The sequence below is a fragment of the Festucalex cinctus genome, chromosome 14, assembly GCF_051991245.1.
Source record: "Festucalex cinctus isolate MCC-2025b chromosome 14, RoL_Fcin_1.0, whole genome shotgun sequence".
NCBI lineage: Eukaryota > Metazoa > Chordata > Actinopteri > Syngnathiformes > Syngnathidae > Festucalex > Festucalex cinctus.
This window is the reverse complement of record NC_135424.1, coordinates 4,956,065-4,977,413: the sequence shown is the minus strand read 5'-3', so window position 1 is coordinate 4,977,413 and position 21,349 is coordinate 4,956,065. Positions and strand designations below refer to the sequence as shown.

Below are 21,349 nucleotides of genomic sequence, written 5' to 3'. Positions count from 1 at the left end.
CTGTTCCTTCTCGTTTCAGAAGTGTTACTTCCTGCACTTGGTGTCTCCTGGTGATGATAATTGTCTCCACCTGGCTACAATTCTCCTGTATATAAATAGTCTGCATCTATCCTTTGTCAGGTTGTCTTGTATCCTGACACATCCGGAACCTGCCTGCTACCTCTGTCTCTAGTTATTAGCAGCTTCGCTGAGATTCGAAGTTATTACTTATCGTATTTTTTTTTTCTGCCATTGATAGAGACTGTTGTCATTTCTGCATTGCAACATTGTTGTTGGTAAGATCCCCTTGTTGAATGCTCAAGAAATCACCTCGTAAAGGTCGATCATGATGTTGCCTTCGGGGCCTCCGCTGCTCACCACGTCCTCCAGCATCAGCGTGAAGAAGAGACCCCTGGACTCGGACATGTACAGGTTGTACGAGTCGTTCTGGTGCCAGTCCTGAATGGCCGCCACTACCTGGTTGTCGTCGGTGCTAATGATCTGCAAGTCCTATATGGGGAGGAAAAAGAAAATACCGGTAGTAGGTGCGTGTTGCTAAGTAACAAGGCCCTGGCGTCAAAAAAAGTATGTAGGTACTTTGGGTTGGCGAAGAACATTAATGGGTTCGCACGGTGGAACATGCTTGTGATTTTCTCACTTGATAAGTGACAGTAATTGAGAGTAACAACATCCAGTGATGTGCATCCTTGAGTTTGTGACAAAGATGGATGAATATGTGCGATACAAGGCTGAAAATCTCTCTTGACCCCCCCGCCTCCCACCCACCCTCTTAATGCACTACATTATTCTGCACTAAATGGTGTAAGAACACAGCGTTAATGCAAATGAGCTTTTCTGCTTCAAAAGTCGACTTTGGAGATGTGGGGGGGCACACGCACACGGAACCATTAAAAGTCTAAATGAATTGCATCAAATTGTAAGAGGACCGCCACCATGCAGGTAAATTATGCATAATTTAGTTTTGAGGATCAGGAATAAAACTTTGCTACCACAAATGAAATTGGATCAGACGTGATTCAAAATATTGAGGGTTATTATTTGAAACAGTCCATTTCTTTTGGCTGCACTGCTTCCAGTATGTGGATGTAGGATTTTTATTTTTTTTATTTTTGCCCAATCAGATTTCAGCGTCTCTGTGTTGCCATGTCAAGCTAATCTACCCAGAGACTTCAGAATCAGTCATTACGGTCAATGTAATTTATACTATATTAGTTCTTTAACCATTCGAGTCCAGGCTCGGACCTTCCTGGGTGGAGTTTGCATGTTCTCCCCGTGCCCGCGTGGGTCTTCTCCGGCTACTCCGGTCTCCTCCCACATTCCAAAGACATGCATGGCAGGTTAATTGGGCGCTCCGAATTGTCCCTAGGTGTGCGTGTGAGTGTGGATGGTTGTTCGTCTCTGTGTGCCCTGCGATTGGTTGGCAACCAGTCCAGGGTGTCCCCTGCCTACTGCCCAGAGCCAGCTGAGATAGGCGCCAGCACGCCCCGCGACCCTTGTGAGGAATAAGCGGTCAAGAAAATGGATGGATGGATAGTTCTTTAACCAATCCGATTTCCAATTCATACTCCCAAGATGGCCATCAATGACATCAGCATTGTTCTATCCTCTGATTGGTTGATCAGAACAAGTCCAATCTGAGTTGCAAAACACACTTGTTTGCAATCTGCACGCTGTACATTCAACACTCATTGGGGTAAAAACAACAACAACCCAATTTAGGTCCAAAAGGGACTGACCCGCTATTTGACCCAAATTTTGGGTTGCTTTTGCACAAAACAACCCAGTTTTGGGAGTTATTTTGTACACAATGACAAAATTTTAAGGTTGTTTTAGACAAAACGGGCCAAATTTTGGGGGTTGTTTCACATAAAACAATGTGACCCAAGACAAATTGGGTTAATTTTGACCCAACTGCTTTATAATTGTGTATTTATTTTATAATTACATATTTAACTCTTTTATTGCCACACGTTATCAAAGAAAAACTTTGATATGACAGAGGCTTTGATCATTGACGAAAAGAGATACAATGCTTCCATCTGCTGGCTGTAGTTTAGAGTGTTTTAGATTCCACAACCCATTGACCAGGCAGCGCTGCACTTAGACGTTGCACTAAGAAAAAATAAAAAAAAATTGTTGACGTTATTTTATGTTTATGGCAATATACGGTCGTGATTTTATTGATCGTTATTAAATGTTTTTGGCGGTCAAAGAGTTAAAGTTTATATTGTTAGACAAATAAATTCAAACATAGCCTTTAAAAACAAACTTTCTTTCTTTTGAAGTAATGCTTAAAATTTGAAAAATATCCCTCTAAATCTACTCATTGCAAAATTTTCAATTATAATGTTTATAAAGTGTGAATTTGAGAGAACTCTTCTATTTCCTGAGTCAGGTGAAGTTTTAAAAAAAAATCCTCTAACAAGTAAATCATCTCAGTGCTTGTATGTGAAGTAAGATGAAACCATTTGCTTATATTAATGAAAACGTAATTAATAGATTTTTCTTTTTACAAGATGTTTGGGGACCCCTGGAAATCTTGGGAACCTAGCTAACTGCGTTTGATTGCCTAATGGAAAATCCGTCCCTGCCTGGTAAATGAACATGTAGCGCTTTGACCCATTTATTTTTATTTTTTTTGTCAGACGGCATGTAGAATCAGAGGTCTTGACACAGAAGTAATCCTGGGTTGAGCTCTCGACTGATCTACCCTCATGTGTATTGTCTAATCTAGTTCTGCTCTTGTTTTTATGGGGGGGCGGGGAACCCAGTAGACAAGAACCCTCAATGGAGATTTGGCAGATCAAGCCCAAATCCTTTTTGTAGACGAGAGTGCAAACATCAAACCATCCTGACGTACAGTAAAACCCGAAAGGCTCAACACTCCAGACGCAGCATCGTGTCATCTTACTTTTGGTAACGTGTACTTGGGAAGCTTAACCGGGTAGAACGAGTGTCTTCTGTAGGACACGTAGTGGACGGACTGGCCTCCTGTCGGCACCTGGAAAAAGAACGCAGGTGAACACGTGAGTGTTGACAAACTTCCCCAGCGGGCCCTTAAGTGCTCACGGCGTGTGTCAGACAAGTCACGCTGTGCTAAAACCGTCGACCCGTTAGGATGTTGCGCATTGTAGCTGAGATGAGCTTGAACGCAACATTGTGATTTTCAATCTCACCCCCCTCGCAGGATAATGGCCCCCTTTTACTTAATGAAAAACACCAGTGTGCATTAAGACGCAATTGAATGCGACGCTTTTTTACGGCTTTTAATTGACTTTTAATGAAGCCAGACCTTTCAATAAAAAAACCCACCTGGATGAAAACGTATTCATCCTGCACCACCAGGGAGTTGGGGATGATAAGCCCCGGGAAAGGCTTGCCCTTGTTTCCCTCGGAGCAATTTTGAAGTTTGCAAGTGATGTACTGCGACCCTGTGGGCAAAGCCAGACAAGAGAGCTAAAAATACAACAAAGGTTTTGGGGCGGGGAGAAAAACAAACAAACAAGCTTGTGTGGGCTGCGATCAAGGTTTTAGCTGCGCTCATGCTGAATTTTGCAAATGCTGAATTTTGGCGGCCGAAACTGGCTCCCATGTTTAAAGTGGCGTGAGCTGTCCCGGGCTGTTAGCGTCAGCCCGACGAGCCGTCTCCGGGGACACGACATTAACACGCCGGGCTTTAGAGGAGTGCCCTTCTCCCAGCGCCGCGGCCGAGGAAAGAGCCAAGTGGCAGGCCTGGCCTTTGGAAAATAAATTAATAAAGCAAAGAGCGAACATTTCAGCCAAGGCAGAGAGTCTAATATTTAAAGGAATCAGAAAAGAAGATTTATGGACACATTAAGAGAGAAGGGAGCCCAAGTACTGACGTCCATCAGAGACGTTGATCTCCAGGTGGATCATTCCTTGCTCCTTGTCCAAGCCCAACCTGGACCTGAAACACAACAAGAGAACGAGTTCATTCCAAAACCTATTACAACACATTCACTGTTTCTGACGTATATTCGTCAACAGGAAGACGTGGGAGCGATTTTCGCCCCCGCTTGTCTATGAAATTGAGCTTTGAAAACCACTGGAATGATCAGATCTCGGACCCGCGCCCGAATATTTTCTCAACATTTGTGTTAACGCCAAAGAGTGATGTTCAAATTGATTGTGCTTTTCACCAGAATAAAAAACAAAAAACAGACACATCATATTCCAACAGATGAAAAATGCTATTTAATTAAAAAGGTAAATGGAGTGCACTTACAGCACTGTAATCATTTACATAATATGGTGAGTGCTCAAAGAGCCTTGAGACACACATTTACTTATTTGCAAATGCAAACTTCATCCATTGAATTGGAATGTACAGCGAGAGGCAACTAAAAGGTGAAAGGTCACAAAGTTTGACTTTTTAGTCACGCTATCAAGTGTTTGAATTTTTTTTTAACTAATTAATCGCGATTCATCATGATTAATTGTGATTCATCATATTTCTCTACATCTATTTCTATTTTTTTTTTCGAAGCTTGTAACAGATATTTAAGTAAAATATTATCGATCCATCCATTTTCATGACCACTCATTTCTCACCAGGGTCGCGGAGGGTGCTGGAGCCTATCCCAGCTGGCTTTGAGCAGTAGGCGGGGTACACCCTGAACTGGTTGCCAGCCAACCGCAGGGCACACAGAGACAAACAACCACTCACAATCACACCTAGAGACAATTCGGAGCACCCAATTACCCTGCCACGCATGTCTTTGGAATGTGGGAGCAGACCGGAGTACCCGGAGAAGACCCATGCGGGCACGGGGAGAACATGCAAAGTCCACCCAGGAAGCCTGGACTCGAACCTGAGTCCTCAGTACTGGGAGGCGGACGTGCTAACCACTCACCCAGTAAAATATTAGAAGTTAAAAAAAAAAAAAATAAATAAAAAATCAACATATAGAAAATATATTGAGAAGACTACTAACAGCTTTCTTTGATCGTGCTCACTGATTATGAGCATCTTTTCATGACAACTCTTCAAAATGCTGATCAAACTTTGATGCCACTCGTCACCCGCTGCACACGTCACCTTGCAAAAAAAAAAAAAAAGAAAATTTTGACTACGGTCAAGGCAGGAGCAACAATTATTTTGTCTTGGAAATAAGAAAAAGATTTCAAAAGAGCGGCATGGTCCTAATAGTACAAACAAATTACAGAGTGGTTTGCCTTCTCTACTGGCTTAAACACTACCAGCCAAAAATACGAATGAAAGTAAAGCAGTTAGTTAAAGTAAGTTAATCGCCCACGACCATTGGAGGAGGAAACACGGCATACAGAAAACATAATTCCTCCATGATCAAGCGTCCTCCAGCGCCTCCCTCCTCGTAACACTTTATGACTAATTCAGAAAGAGGCTGAGAGCTTTCATCACAGGATGCAGCTCATATCCGAGTCAAGTAGCTGAGTGACAACAAATCCATGCGGGATGTCACGCCAGATGGGGATCGGTCCATACTGTTACCGTGGCAACCGCCAGCTCTCTTCAAATGACCATAACGCTCAAGGTGACAGCGGATCAATTTTCACACAAGCTTCACACTTTTATGTATTTAAAAGACAATATTGGCCAAACAAGATCAAGACAAAAAATAAAAGTTGAACGATTAATCACATCATAGAATTTTGATGAATCACGATTAATCGCTTCATTAAAAAGGCTTTTCAATCAACATTTTTTTTGCCCAACAAATCTGTTGCGTGTTAATTATTTCGAGATTTCACGTTATGAGGACGTCTTCATACATTTGTTGATCCTCCTCTTTTTCTAATCAGTTAATTACTTGCATAATTTAAAATGACCCCAATATTTTAATGTGAACAAATATTCTGAATGTCAGACATGAACATTTATTAAATGCTTTACTTTAATGCATGTCGTTATATTTATTGCTCAAACGTAACCTGTGCTACCTTTAATGTAACGATCCGCTGTCAGCTAAGGAATCAATTGCAGTGAAAATTAATAGTGTTATTAATCTGCGTTAATACTTAATTAATGTGATATTTTTTGTGATGAATTAATTCGTTAACACTTGGACTTTGACAGCGCTGTTAAAAACCCTACCTTGAAATCATAACCTTGGCTGAAACTACTTTGAAACTTTAAAACCCGCTTGAAAACTTGCTTTAAAAACAAATCTGTGTGTAATTGATGGCTATTATACATGCGTTGGAAACATATTGAAAAAAAAAAAAACTAACTCCACAATAATTCCTGACAAGACACTGATGAAGTGACAATAAAAAAAATGCACAAAAAGTAGGGGTGGCTCACCCAAATAAACAAAAGAAATGTGTATATTTTTTACATGGGATTGAATAGAATCAAATTTGTTCTCGAGTCCAGAGCAACAAAATTCACGTAGCCCGTAGGCAGTATCTTATTTTGAAATGACTTAGTCAGAACCACCAAAAAGTACAAAACGGGTCACAATACTGCCTACGGGTTATTAACAGTTACAAGCTGTCCAAGACACATGAATAAACAAAAACCAACAGAGGAAGACAGAATGGAGAAGTCTGACGGGTCGTCAAACAGCGCCCTGAATTTCTTAGATGGAAAAAGAAAAACAAAAGGAAAGGGAGGGGGGAAAAAAGAAAGTCCTATGATTTGCTAACCTCGGCGACAGCTACATGAACACTAATAATAAACAACGACTCAAATACTCGCACATGTGGGATGGGGGATACCTCCCAGGTGGGCGGATACTTAAGAGTCCATATCCACTTGGTGGTGCTGCATCCTTTCAAGGCAAGGTAAAAAAATATATATATATCCCACAAATTGGTGAATCCGTGGGTGTGCAGAGGTCCACACTATTGTGCAATAGGTAGAGGCAGGACAATTTAGAGTGAGTGGGTGTACCTAATATAGTGTCCAGTGCTTTTTTTTCCCCCACTCCTCATATGAATCATGCATTTGACATCTTTAATAACGATGCATTATTGTATTCCGGATGATGTGTAAATAAAAATCCGCCATAGTGAGCTAAATAAAATCCCGAACGGCTAGGTAATCCATATTTAGCCGTCATCTTGGATGATTCTGTGCGATAACGAGCGTCCTTGCGGGCGCACTAATACGAGCGTCTCGTCTGTAAAAGTGACGGACGTGCGACCTGAAGTGTGCTTTATGGTCAAGGTGTATTTATCCATTTGGCAGGGCTTTTAGGGGGAGATTTTTCACGCCGGCGCTAATGCGGCGACTGACAGCGGCGACCACTTGTTGTATTAATAGCGCCTGTTTTGACACAGCGCCGGCTTCTTCTCATTTTCCATCGCGAGCGCGCGCGCGCGGCGGACTCGAATATAACAAGCCGGCGTCCTGCCTCCCTCAGCACTCTGTAATTGCTTCCCAGCTCCATCTCTTTTAATGGACTTTCTGTCCAATACTTCATCCTTTTCTATCAGCAAACAGCAGCTCCCTTGCTCCGAGATGGAACCCGGGCCATGTTAAACTGCCCCCCGGCCTATAACTAATACACGCGCACACACCGGCACACCTACTGTATGTTAAAAAGTTCTTGTAAATCATCTGTGTTGGGTTCTCTCCGTGGGGGGAAAGGGGGCGTTGCGGGAAGCAGTCACGTCATTCCTAGGTCGGGACTTCAATGTTAAAGTGAATTTATGGGAATGTTCCCGTTGAATTTACCTCCTGAAGAGAAATCAAATGGAAGAGAGAAACGAGGCTCTTCATCAAGCTCCACTTGGGGAAGAGCAACAAATGTTGGTCCAATTTCAAACAAACTTCAAATCCTAAAAATGGTTTGAAACCCTACTTTGAAACTCCTAGCACTTTTGAAAACCATAACCCTGGGCATGAAACCCATCAAACTCATTTGAAGCCAAAACCTTGACTTACAACCTGGCTTTGAAACCCTAATGCTGATTTAAAACCCTATTTTAAAACACTAAAAATGACGTGAACCCTAACCCCATCTAACACTGGTGTAGACACTAATTTGAAAGCCTGACTTGAAAACCTTCTTTTTTGAAACCCTAACTTGAAACATTAACCTTGCCTTGAAATCCAATCCTGATTTGATGCCCTAATTTGAAAGCTGAACTTGAAACATTAATATGGCTTGAATTTCTAATTGAAAACCCCAAGTTTGCTTCACCACATACTTTGAAACCCTAACCCTTACTTCTCTATGTTGAAACCCTACCCTATCTCAAACCACTCATTTCAAACTCTAACCCTGCCTTCCAACCTGACTTTAAAACCCAAATTCTGGCTTCAAACTCAACTTTGAAACCATAACATTGACTTGGAACCCTAATTGGAAACCCTATCTTGATTTGATGCCATAATTCGAACTTAATTTAAAGTCTCACTTGCCTTGAAACTATTTTACAACACAATCTCTGGCTTCAAACTTTGAAACCCTAACCTTGAATGGAAACGCTGAACCCTTAGTTTGAAACCCTAATTAGAATCACTTTGAAACCAAACTCAAATTCAACTTTTAACACCCTATTTGAAAATCTTCCCCTGACTTGAAGCCCTACTTTAACTAAAAAACCTAAATTGAAACCCTAAACGTGGTTTGAAATCTTCATTTAAAACCCTCTCCTTGGTTCAAACCCTATTTTAAAATGGCGCTTCGCAAACTGACCCTTATTTTCTCTTATTTACATGATGAGGCTGCAAATGAGAATCAAACAACAGCGCCTCACTGCAAAGTAAAGTTTTAATACCTTAACCGTTTACCTCCTTCAATACTTGACACTCTCGTGGAGGTCAAACAACAGTTTGCGGCCGTCTGCATTTAACGCGCCGTCGTCTTTGTGCTTAGCTGGGCATCAAATCCACGAGTCGTCAGCTCTTCCCCCTCGAGTGTTCTCAAACAACAACAATAAAAAGGCCTTTTCGATTAAACATTCATCGTGGCCCTTTTAATCCTCGTATTTACACTGATAAAACGCTCCGGCGTGTGCGGACAACGCCTCGGGTCAGGAATGAATATTCAGCAGCTAATCAAACCCAAAACGCAGGACGGCCAGCGTATGGATGGGATTACTCGATATTTCATGAGTCGAATGTCATCACAGCATCAAATATTAACCTTCATGTGTAAACTAGATGCTTAGTACGTCGCGCAAAAAAAAAGAAAGGCAGACATACATAATTTAGCCAAACAAGATCTGCCTCCCTAAACTCCGTCTCGGTGCCTCCCATAATCTTATCATGTACAATTGCCCACTGTTTCTTAAACGGTATTTAAATCAATTTATACTTTTGACGGATAAATGTCATCAGATTAAAAGGCATTCATCGATTTTAGAGCGGACGAGATGCTGCAGTATGAGTCATTCCACGATTAGGAACCACAGTCAAAAAAAAAAAAAAAAAAAAAGCCAATCTGGAGGGGTCCTTTTCTGTTCTTTTTCATGTTGTAGGCATCACAAATTAGTAGTATGCATGGTTTAAAAAAATATATACATAAATGATCCAAACTGGTAATGGGATGATAAGTGTGCGTTTTTGTTTACATATCAGGGGTACAAACAAGTGCTGCAGAATGCAGTTTCAAGGGCAATTTAATGCACTTGAAACGAACTGTCAACGGTTCCTGTGAAGAATAATCATTGATATTCTTCGTGTTCTTTTCGGCCATTCTTCGGTTCCCACAATTGAGGCATGCGTCTGTTAATAAACATATTTTGTCACATTTTGATGTTGCTAAATGCGAAAATGTAATAGGTTTGTTTTTCTAAATTGGGTGTAGTTTTTGAGATATTCCATATTTGCACTAATAAGAAGCAAGTTGTGATATTGATGTTCTCTTTATGGTACAACTTTGATGAAGCTGCATGTATCTGTCTTCTCAAGCATGTCCATACAGTAGTCTTTCATTTTTGATGTGATCATCATTATCGAAGGCCTTCTATATGCAAATCATGTGAAACTCAAGCAAAAAAAAAAGAAGTGATATTAACAGTTAAACAAATGCAAAAAGAGGTGATCAAAGCCGACACTACTATTAGTAACAATGTACAATTTGCAAACTGTCAAGGCACATTATCAAAAAATAAATAAAAAATTTTGGACTCAGCAGCCCAAAATTACCCAGAAATCATCGTTGGCCCTTTGAAAAAAAATGTTGGACAGTGTAATTTGTGTTTGTGTATTTATATTAATGTGGGTCTTAATTAACTGTCTAATTAAATTTAAGTCCCATTTGTCGTTAACTTGAAACCGTGACTTTGACTTGTGCCATTTACTTCTGTTGAATCTCTCCTTCTCTGTGTTGACTCAAAAATGCCACAAAAATCAATCATGGCTGACATCTACACATTCTTCTTCTCGAATGTAGATGAACGTGTGGAAGTGCAATGAATTGCTTTCTGCCATCTAGTGGGGGGGGACGGTGCTACTACAGCTTAAAATCGTGGTTGGGAAAACGTTTTCATAAATTGATCACCATTTTTCTGACACTGTATAACAACTTCACCTGTACTGGAGTGATGCTGGAGTGTAAACAAAAAGGCAGGGGACAAACAAATCACTTTGGTGTTGCATTGTATGCATTTCTGTGCACATTTGTTGGCTCACCAGTAGAATCTGTTGGGGACGACGTTGTCGTGGACGAGCTGCCACCTCCTCCCAAATTCCACGGAGACATACAGCTGCAAAGAAGAGAAATCAGAAGATCACATTCCAGGGACGATTAGGACCAACTACAAAAAATCCGATTTGTTCGAGTCGTCGTATTTAGGGAAGTGCTGTGAGAAGATGAAATATTCCGTTAGTGCGAATTTAACGCTAAAGATGAAATGCTCTGCAGACAGGCGGCGCTTTTTGATATGCAAATCTGCTTCTGTATTTAAAAAGTCTTCCTCCACTGACTCAGCGGCATTCCGGCTTATTAATTGGCAAGAGGGAATACATTATTTTTCTGTCATTGTAAACTTTTTTTCTTTTTTTTTTCCGCCCCCATGCCGAGCCACGAGATGCCTTTTTGCTGCCGCTCCATTTGTACGCACACTATTCTATTTTTAGGAGTGTTCTTTTTCAATTCCGAGGTCAGCGATAGTGTAGTGGTACACACAGCCAGCAGTGAATCGATTCCCACTCATTGTAGTTGTGAATGCTTGTCTATCTCTATACTGTGATCAACTGGTGACCAATCCAGGGTGTAGTCTGGCTTTCGCTCACAAGCGGCTGGGAGAGGCTCCAATTTCTCTGCGACGCATAAAAGGATAAGCGGTAGAAGGAATGTCAGTTTTTAAATTCCAACCCACACTGTGCAAGAGAAAAACATGGTTGACACAATAACAGAGTCACGACTTGACAATGTTCATGGTGGTGGTTGAGGTTCTACTTAAGGCCTGTAGGTGTCAGTAATGTTTATTTTAGACTATCAAAACAAATCAAGAAGAGGAAGTAGTTTTAAGCACTCCATAATACAGATTTGTAATAATTGACAGAAAATAATTGAGAAGCACTGCTTTAAAGGATTACAGCACCACAGCATATGATGCTATTTAGTGATAGCATTAAGCTAGCGGGCTGAAATGCCAAGCAATGTGGGTGTTTAAAAAAATAAAAAAATAAAAAAAATCATCCGAATAACGGCTTGTAACAAGGACGTGATGGTTGAAGTCAATCCAAGAATTCTTCGGCTTCCGATGTACTGGAACAGACGCGGAACACAGCCAGCAGCAACCAGAAGTGCGAAGTAAGCAATTGACCTCTCAACTTTTGAATCCACACGTCCAACTGCTCAATGTTTCAGCACTTTTGGAACAACTTGCTGTTCTCTAACAAGAAGCTGAATGCCAAATATATCCAGTAGATCCATGGAAATTTCCAAGGAATCTTCCAATCTCTCTGCATCTCTGCCCATGACCTGCTGATGACATCCCGTGACACTCCAAGTCAGGGGTTCCCAACTACTGGGCTGCACGGAGAAACTGCGAAGCCACAGACAAGGCGGGAGGACAACTTGAGTCAAACAAGGCCAAGGTAGCAGCTGGGCGCTTCCAGCAGAAAGCGCAATTGAGGCAAACCACAGGGCTGAGGAACCGCCTGCCCGCTGGCAGAAACAAGCACAGCAACATTTTTCAGCAATTCGCTGTGAACAAACTGCCCAGACTTTCTGAGAAATCATATTGGCTTTTTTTTTTTTGTAAAACTGTCCATAATCAAAATACCAGGAAGGCAATCAATGGAGATATTACACAACACAAGCACTTCCAAGAACTAGAGAGATGGTTCAATGTAGAATGATGATCGATATCCGCCAAGAAAAAGAAACTAAAATTAACTTACTGTATTTTCCGCACTATAAGGCGTACCTAAAAGCCTTCAATTTTTTCAAAACGTGACCATGCGGCTTATAATCCAGTGCGCCTTATATATGGATCAATATTGAGCTGCAACAGGTCTCGCTGTCAAGACGCTATCGGTGACCCTGCACGATCGGTGACGCACATGCGCAGAAGATCCCGCCATCTTGGATCGCGAGCTAATACTAATACTTAACCACAGAGAAAATAATAAAACCGCTGTTTATTCATTTTGGGAGTGAATGGAGTTGTCAGAAAGCTGGTTTGTAATCTATTAATAAAGTTTGACTGACCTATCTGACTGTTTTGTTGACGTTCCGTTTAGCGCAGCACCATCTAATGGATGGATAATGTAACCCCAGCCTCTTCTGTAGCTCCTTATATATGAAAAAAAGTTTTAAAATATGCCATACATTGAAGGTGCGCCTTATAGTGCGGAAAATACGGTAAATTAAAATCAGCTCTGTTGTTTTATTTTATTGCTTTATTTTGTATATATTTTTTGGCTTTGTTTTGATGTTTTTATCTGAGAGGTGCTACAGTGTTTGTTTGTTTTTTGTATTTTATTTTATTTTTTATCCGCCTTTGTCAAAACACGCATGTGATATGGTAAAAAGTAAGCTCACAAAAAAAAAAAAAAAAAAAATGAATAAAAACAACAACCAAGTTTGGAGAGTTTCTTCAAAAAGGCGGCGGACAGGCCAAATAATGAGACAGAAGAAAAGCCGACAACTTTATCAGACAATAGCAGCAGTCCTACTTAAGGTAAAAGTTTATTGCTTGTTGACTCGCACGCAGCAAACTTGCTCTGCATAAGATGTCGCAACTGGCTCACAAATGAGGCAATTAAGCCATCAAAACTGCTTCGGCGCGTGAAGCGCAATCATCCGGCATTAAAAGATCTTTCGAGTTTCTTCAAAGAGAGAAAAAAAAAAAGATTAGCCAAATATGGGACCGACTAGTTGAGGAGAAACAAATGCAAGGCACATACTAATTGGAAACAGCTACATTCTGGCAAATTGGATTTTCAACCTCAGCTTCACTTTGGTCTTTCAGTGGGCTTTATTTTTTATGTACATGTGGATTTTATTGACTCATTTATTTACGTATATAGTACAATCTACATGTTTGCATATGGTTGGACATGTGCATTCAAAAGTTTAGCTCTATTTTACGCTGTTGATCTTGAAGTTCTGTTATATACAAATGTTATTGTGAGTTGAGTTGTATATTTGCAGAATATGTGGTTTATAATATCTGTTTACAATTGTTAGAGCTACTTACTTGTGGCAATTAAGTTGTGCAAAAGCTATGACTAGTTTGTTTTTTTTTTGCCAAAGATATGTATGTGACATTTAAGTTGAGCAAAAGATATGAGTAGTTTTTTTGCTCAAGCTATATATGTGGAATTTAAGTTGAGCAAAAGGCTATGAGTAGCTTTTTTTGCACAAGCTTTGTGGCATTTAGGTTACGCAAAAGCCAAAAGTATTTTTTTTTTTTTGCACAAGTTATGTTGCATTTAAGTTATGCAAAAGATATGAGTAGGTTTTTTTGAACAGCTATGTTAAATTTACCGTAAAACTGATAAAAAATAAATTTGTACGTTATTGTCTGAACATTTTGCACAAGATTAATTTTTGAATAAATCAAACCTTGTTCAAATGTTGTTGTTTTTTGTTTTTGTTTTTAACTTTTGATTAAAATCGAGTATAATCGTAATCGTCCAGATTGACAGAAAAAAAATCGAGATTTTATTTTTGGGCCATATCGCCCAGCGAAATTTTCAGCCAAAAGCTGCATATCTCTTAGCTAACCGCCGTCGGTCATGTGAATGCAAACATCTGAAACAGTACGGTCCCGCTTGGGTGAGTTCCGTCTAAGAAGGCACAGGCACATACAGAAGGCTTTGATGCAGCTTCTGACCTGAAGAGATCGCTTAAAGCAATGTAGTTATTCCAAAAACGGCCAGCAGGTGGTAGCAGAGTATACGAGATCATCCAGGGCCATGTTGCAACAAGCTCTTTTTTCCAGTGTTTTCAACAGGTTTGTGAATAATGATGAAACTTAGCTATATATTCTAATGCTACTTGCTTGCAAAACAGAAATAGATACAAATATACTTTTTTTTTCCTTATGAAAGAAGAAACTAATCTTTTTTTTTTACAGCAATGGAACACAATATTCTGTGGGCCTTGCAAAATCAGTCAAAATCCAGTAAAACAGCCAGCAGCTTCATGAAAATGGCTGCCAGTGAATGAGTGTAATATGTCACCCAGTAAGGGCAAATGATGCTTCTTCACTCATTTAAAAAGCGATGCTAAGCGAACTGAGCATGTGCTCTGTAAATTATCACCCTGACACTTTCCATGCGGTTACATCATCATTATGATGCTAAAGGGACAAATCTAATTGGTTCATTTGCCACGCGGCTCAGATGAAGGTCGAACGGCTATCTGGCTAAAAACTCAAGCTAACCAAAGGGGAGTGTGAAAGCACCCGTTTAACTATTCAGACAGTTTGCCCGTTAGCGCCAAAAGGCTCTTACGAGGATTCACATAATTTTTTTTTGTCTCATCTCAGCACTTGCAACTTTTAAAAGACAAGACAAGACAATCGATAAATGGAAAATGAAACCAATCCAAGAGTAATCGCGCCGCGGGAGTGATGAAAGAAACGCTGAAATTGGGCTTTACAAAGACATACGGAATGACCGCGGGGCAAACTTGTCGAGTGCATCTTTATTGGGGCGGTGGATGGTTTGTCCATGAGGCTTTCATCTCCTCACCGCACCATTTATCTCACTTCTCACACCTCGCCTGCTCGGCTCTCTCAATATCAAGTCCCGCAATAGCCGGCTGGGGGGCCGCGATTTGATGTCTGCAGCGTTGAGCGAAGCAGACAGCGGGCTTCTCGCCAACTAATGAAGGCTCGCGCGTGCGCAAGTGTGTTCGCGGGCGCGCGCGCGCGCATCAATATCACGAACGTCGTTTGCAAGGTCACAGCGCGGTAACCCCGCCCTCGTTTGTTTTGTCTGTGATGTCACCAGCGGTTACATTTTAGCATGAAGACCAGATTTGAGATTAGCGCCGGGGTCAGTGGACACAAAGCGAATGTGACGTGTTGTGAAAATATGAGAACATGCCTCGAGAATGTGTGCACTGGCGCATGTTAACTGCTCTCAAGTGGGGAGGAAATTTAAATGGAAAAATTAGAAAATTGACTTTTTAATGCCTTGTGTACAAATAGTCGGATCTCGAGGATGCCTGCCAAGTGGGAAATGTAACAGGCAAGTACGGTGAAGCTCCGCTTATTTGTGGTTTGGCATTCGCAAATTCACAGTCACTTTTTGTTTTTGTTTTTTTTGTTTTTACTTGTTTTCTGTCATTTAGTGAAAAACTACATTTTTATTGCTCAGGACAACACAATAACAGCAATATCATTATATATAATCAACAGTTTTTATTTCTTAAATTCACATTGTGTATAGCAGCAAACTGTATTTTCTTTACTAGAAACAAAGTTAAATGGATTTTTTTTTAATGATTAAGATCTACTGTAATGCAGTTTTGAGACCTTTACTGATAAAAATATTTTATACTATAATAACACTGTATACTTGCAACATTATAGGCAAAGGCAAAGTTATAGAAAGGATACATGACTGAGTGAATGCCTAAAAGTTTGTTTGTTTGTGTTTGTTTGTTTGTTTGTGTTCAAATATTACTTGCCTAACGGGTTATAAAATGCATATGCCATTATGTGTTAGCAATAGCATTAAGCTAGTGGACTAAAGCCAGCTAAGCTATGTATTTGTTTTAATTACACACTGTTTAACTCTCTTGGTTTTATGTTTAGTTGGCTATGCTTCAACTGAGAGTGGCAATAAACAGCTTGAAGCCTCATTGTTGATTGTGAAGCGACTTTTAATTGAATTCCCAAGTCGGGTCACTAGTTTCTCAAGGCACCGCTGTCTCTACGCTGTCCTCAGAGTACCCGGGATGTAAAAATCCAACTGGTCTCACGTGGAACTAACAAGCGCACGATCAGCATCACCTTTTGCTCCCATCCAGAGATTGTGTTAACTTGGATTTTTTTTTTTTTTTTTTTCCCCTCCGCCGTTTTGACGCCATCTGACAGCTTTGGGTGTTACCTTTTGGTCGTGGCTGTAAGCCAGGATCCAGTCCTCCTGCTCGGGGTGGAAAAGAAGACTGAGGATATCAAAGGCTAAGCTGTGTTTCTGATAGGACGCTCCCTCGTCAAGGCTAATGAGCAGGCTGCTCTCCACCTCCGGGTCGGTCAGTAGCATGATCTGAAATGAGAGGAGAAAGGAGACGGCGGGAATCAGCGGCCCAACCTGACAGCTACCATGCCGGAGGGCCCGCTTGTGCTTCACGAAGTGTGCTCTTCTCACCCGCGCGCGCACGCACTCACGCCGCAGCCTCCCGCGGGGCTGCTTTGGAGTGAAAATGATAGCAAATCGCGCGCGGTGATGATGAGCCCTGACAGGCGGGATTTTTTTTTAATTTTTTTGTGGTTGTTTTTGTTCTTCACAAGAGCGGCAAAACTTACCTTGCGCTTGTTGTTGGGACTGACGTACAAGTAGCTCAGGATGGTCTTGGGTCCCGTTTTCTCATTAAGCTTCTCGTACGTGCTGCCGTAATCGGTGGATCTAAAATTCAATTAAGAGTGATACGGTGAAGGGGAGAGAACGGAGCAACACCTAGCGGTTCGGATGCTGATGGTATCATTAAGCACGTCAGGCAGGCGGAAAATTGCGACAGCAGAATTCGGCAAGCAATTTGCTAGCTGAATGGATATTTCTCTAATTATCAAAATAAACAAGAATATCCCGTGTAGCGTGCATAGTGAGGGGATGAGTTCACATTATTATTATTATTAGTGTTGATACTTGAGGGGCACATTTTTGTACTTTCAAATTGTTGACACTTACAAATTAAAATGTTGCACTTTATTCATTCATTCATTCAATAGTTTTCCGTATTGCTTATCTTCACTAAGGCGGGGTTGACCCTGAACTGGTCTCCAGATCAGTAGCAGGTGCACTTGATTAAAAAAAATGATAATAATAAAGATTTTTCAAGGCCTCACACTTAAATATTAGTCATGTCTGCTTGATATCCTTTGAATCTTGTCTTCGACTTAGTGGAATTTGCACACGTAGCCCATTTCTTTGTGGATTTTCCTTCCACGCAGGGGCGGAGCTACGTGGTAGCCATTCGCACATGTAGATGAAGATTTTCATCCCTTTGACTTTCCTGCCATTTTCACATGGATGCTGTATTCTAAGATTCCTTAATAATCTGCCACAGTACATTTATATTAGCTACATATGTAAAGAAAATAAAAAACACCATTGAGAAGAATCCGCCTTCAGTCAAGATCATTTGTTCATTACAGTCCATGTGACTCAAAATTACTCCAACTTACATGGCAGTGAAGTCATTATCATACACTCCACGGTCATGTTTTCATGAAACATTAACTTAAAAGTTTTGTTTGGTAGAATTGTGAAGAAATATATATATTTTGTTTGTTTCTTTTTTAGATATGATTTGAATGAATGAGCCATCGATCACAAGTGTGGTCGGCCGTCTGCGACAATTGATCGCTCTGATTGGCTGTTAGCTAGCGAATTAGCGAATGAGATGTAAGTGAACTATAATATTACAGATGGGCAAGGTTACGTATAATTGAGAATTTTATGATAAACAATGACTTCTTGGTTCAAGGGGGGGATACAAGCATGTGAATTAGCCAAACACGTGTATGTGTGCGTGAGCGCATATGTTCAGCTCACACATGCGTGCTGGGGCGCAGATGGGATGGAACTGTTGGGGCCAAGCTTATAAAAACAAAAAAGGACAGACTTTCAAAAAAAGACATTTGAGACAAGTTGTAAAAAAAAAAAAAAAAAAAAAAAGTTGATTGTGGTTCGGTGGCTCAATGGGTAAATGTTGTTTTTTTGTTTTTTTTGTTAACCACAACTATTTTGATTTCTTGGGAGATATAATTAATCATTTTAGACTTTGTTGGATCAAAATCTTGACCAAAGGTGCTGGGTCAAATCCTCAACCCAATGTGCTTGATACAAATAATCTAATATTAGCACTGTTCATTTTGCACCAGGTTAATTATTTGGCCCACTTTTGGTTTATTTTAACCCAGTACAATCTTAAAACTGCTGAGTCCAAACAACAACAATTTTGGTCAAAAATCGGACTGGCCTGCTACTTGAGTCAATTTGACCCAACACTGGGTCAAAACAACTCCAAAAGCTGGGTCAAATTGCCCCGAGTAGCAGGTAGGTCCAATTTATGGGAAAAAAAAAAAAAAAAGGGTTATTTTTAACGCAGCAGTTTTAAGGGTGCATTTGTAAGCGTGCAGCATAAAAGCGATTCCAAGCACAAAGTTCAATTTGCACTTATGTGTTTGGAGAGGATCTTACCGCCACAACGAACTCTCCGTCACCCTGCCCGAGCTGAAGTCGTAATATTTGGTCAACATGAGGATCACCTAGGAAACACAGCACACACATTGCATTTGAAGCTGTTCTCCTTAAATCTCAATATACATGCTACAATGTCATATATTCATGTTGTCGCCGCAATGACGCCGTAATTCAACCGGCACAGACAGCGGTCCTCGTAAATATCAGGGACATCTTTTCTAGTGGGGCATCATAAAAGCTGCCACGGGATGCACAAGTCTTTACTTTATAGGCACGTAAAACTGTCCATTTCCTTGTTCATTACTTACGGTATTAATGGGAATAAATTGCAAAAAAAAAAAAAGCCGACATTTCTTTGTCTTGAGGTCTTTCCGATGCGTCACGGGAGGAGAAACAGGTGGAAAAGTAGGTGCGATTTTTAATACGGTGACTTCAGAAGAGTTGGTTTCCCTTCACGAGTCGTTAGCGAGCCTGAAAAGTAACGCGGAGGCAGTGCGTCAACGCGCTGCCCTTCACCTTTTCGTACAAATTAACGTCTCGAGCGGGGAATGCGTCTCGCGCGGAGCAATCATAAAATCTGCTGATGGCATCGCTCTCCTGGGTTAGCTCCCGTTGTGCCTCCTCCGCTTTTTTTTTTTATTCCTATCTTCTGATTATCAAGTGTTATGACTGTTTGGAGGCCGTGTGATGTCCCACTAGAGACCAATGAGTCATTGTGTAAAGAAACAAGATGGCAGCACTTTTTATTTACTTAAGCAAGCTCAACTTTTAAAGAATCATCTCTGGAACGTATAGACACACTTGGCTCAAGTCTTCATTTATTCATTCCCATAAATAGTATGTATGCGTATATAAATGTATATTTTAAGCAATATATTTTTACACTGCCCATTGCACATTTGCACACGCTTCTGTTTTTGCACACTTGTTGTTTTTTTTGCACTTCATTTACACATTTATGAGGATATATTTATTGCCTATAAAGTGATGGGTGCTGTCTTGAGTTATTTGTCTCAATTTACTTATATTTTAAACCAATATGAAATGAATTGAAATATGATAAATTGGTTCCGACCACGAAAATCTCATCAATGATTTATTTTATTTTTTTAAATGATATACTGTAGCACTGTATTGTTGTATGTGTGGCTTGAAGGGGCGTGGCCAAGTAAATGGCATTTGGACATGTCTCATTAGTCTTCATGTATGTTATTTTTCTTTATTAAAACAATAAGAAAACCTGGTGTGTTTTTTTCAACTAATTTCAATGGGGGAATACTAATGTGGTGAATGAGTACATTGAGTTTGGTCATGGAATAATTAAAATCCTTACTCATTGTATTAATGTATTTCGATGTAGGCAGTATATACTGAATGAATTTGGTCATGTAATGCATTAAACTAGTAAGGGAAGAAAGATATACTTGTATTTAGCTTTTTTTTTTTTTTTTTTAAATTTGTAGCATGATGTTACCTGACCTGGAACCAGTGTGATTCTACTATGGTTTTATAGAATCATGTTAGTGATATAGTCAGATATAGTCATATGTCAGTAAAGTTCCAGGACAGAACAATAACAGTCCTGGAAATTGTCTGACTTTGTATAAACCTCAAATGATGTACAAAAAAAAAACAAAAAAAACAAAAAAAAAACTGGATTGTTTTCCTACCCGCTCACGTGCAGATTGGGTGACTTTTACCAGATTAGGTTAATTATTTTGACCTAGCAGATTGGGCGGGCTGAAGAGCTAAAACTGCCATTTTGGAGAGTGTGCTGAAGCTGAAGAACATTTAAAGCAACAATGTCAGTTCTAATACAGTAAAATGGCTCGACTTTTTCAAGAAGGACATCCAGTGTAAAAATGTTGCCAAACATCACATAATCTACAAATAGTTGGGTCAAAAATAACCCAATTTGACCCAACTCTTGGGGTTGTGTTTTATAAAAGTCCCCCCAAATTGGGTGCCTTCAAAACAGTTAAAAAAAAAAAAAAAAAAAAAAAAAGGCTTGTTTTGTACAAAACAACCCAGAAATTTGGGTCAATATCACCCAAGTGCATTTTTCACCCAAATTTGATTAGTTTTGACCCAACCGGTTTTATAGTGTGCGAGTGATTTGCTGTGGCAACCCACAAAATTAATATTATTTTTAACTACAGCTACACTGACAGTCCAGTAACCCATTCCTTGTTATCTTGAACTCATCAGTAAAAACTACCCGTTAATTTTTACCCCTTGTTGGAACAAAACCTTGACTCAACATGCTGGGTCCTTAATCCTTAACCCAATGCACTGCATATAAATTACCCAGTATTGGCAATTAAATAATCAACAGAAGACTGATTTATATCTCTATGGAACGGCTGAAGATATGGTTCGATTTCAAGCAGTTAAAACTAAAGCCTGGAGCCTTTCCCGAGTTTGGAGTGACACATCAAAAACAGAAGGAACCCGGTTCCAATAAAATGCCCTTTACATCCTCCCCGTGTTGCTCCCTGACGGACAAGTCACACTCATTTGGAAAAAAAGTCACGCGCGAGGACGAATCGTTCAAAC

The 21,349-nt window shown here is 40.3% G+C and overlaps 1 protein-coding gene across 3 annotated transcripts in view; it reads right to left on the bottom strand.

Moving 5' to 3' along the window:
* LOC144001330 (VPS10 domain-containing receptor SorCS1-like) overlaps positions 1-21,349 on the bottom strand; it is a 120,731-nt gene that overhangs the window by 33,373 nt on the left and 66,009 nt on the right. For all 3 annotated transcript variants that reach the window (XR_013278450.1, XM_077495551.1, XM_077495550.1), the window contains 8 exons: positions 18,791-18,858; positions 16,894-16,993; positions 16,475-16,633; positions 10,589-10,662; positions 3,864-3,928; positions 3,313-3,431; positions 2,912-3,001; positions 310-489 (listed from right to left, as the gene is read on the bottom strand). Coding sequence is in view for 2 of the 3 variants with exons in the window: in XM_077495550.1 (XP_077351676.1) it covers positions 310-489; positions 2,912-3,001; positions 3,313-3,431; positions 3,864-3,928; positions 10,589-10,662; positions 16,475-16,633; positions 16,894-16,993; positions 18,791-18,858 (855 nt within the window). In the remaining variant the exon portion in view is untranslated. The remainder of the gene's footprint in view (positions 1-309; positions 490-2,911; positions 3,002-3,312; positions 3,432-3,863; positions 3,929-10,588; positions 10,663-16,474; positions 16,634-16,893; positions 16,994-18,790; positions 18,859-21,349) is intronic.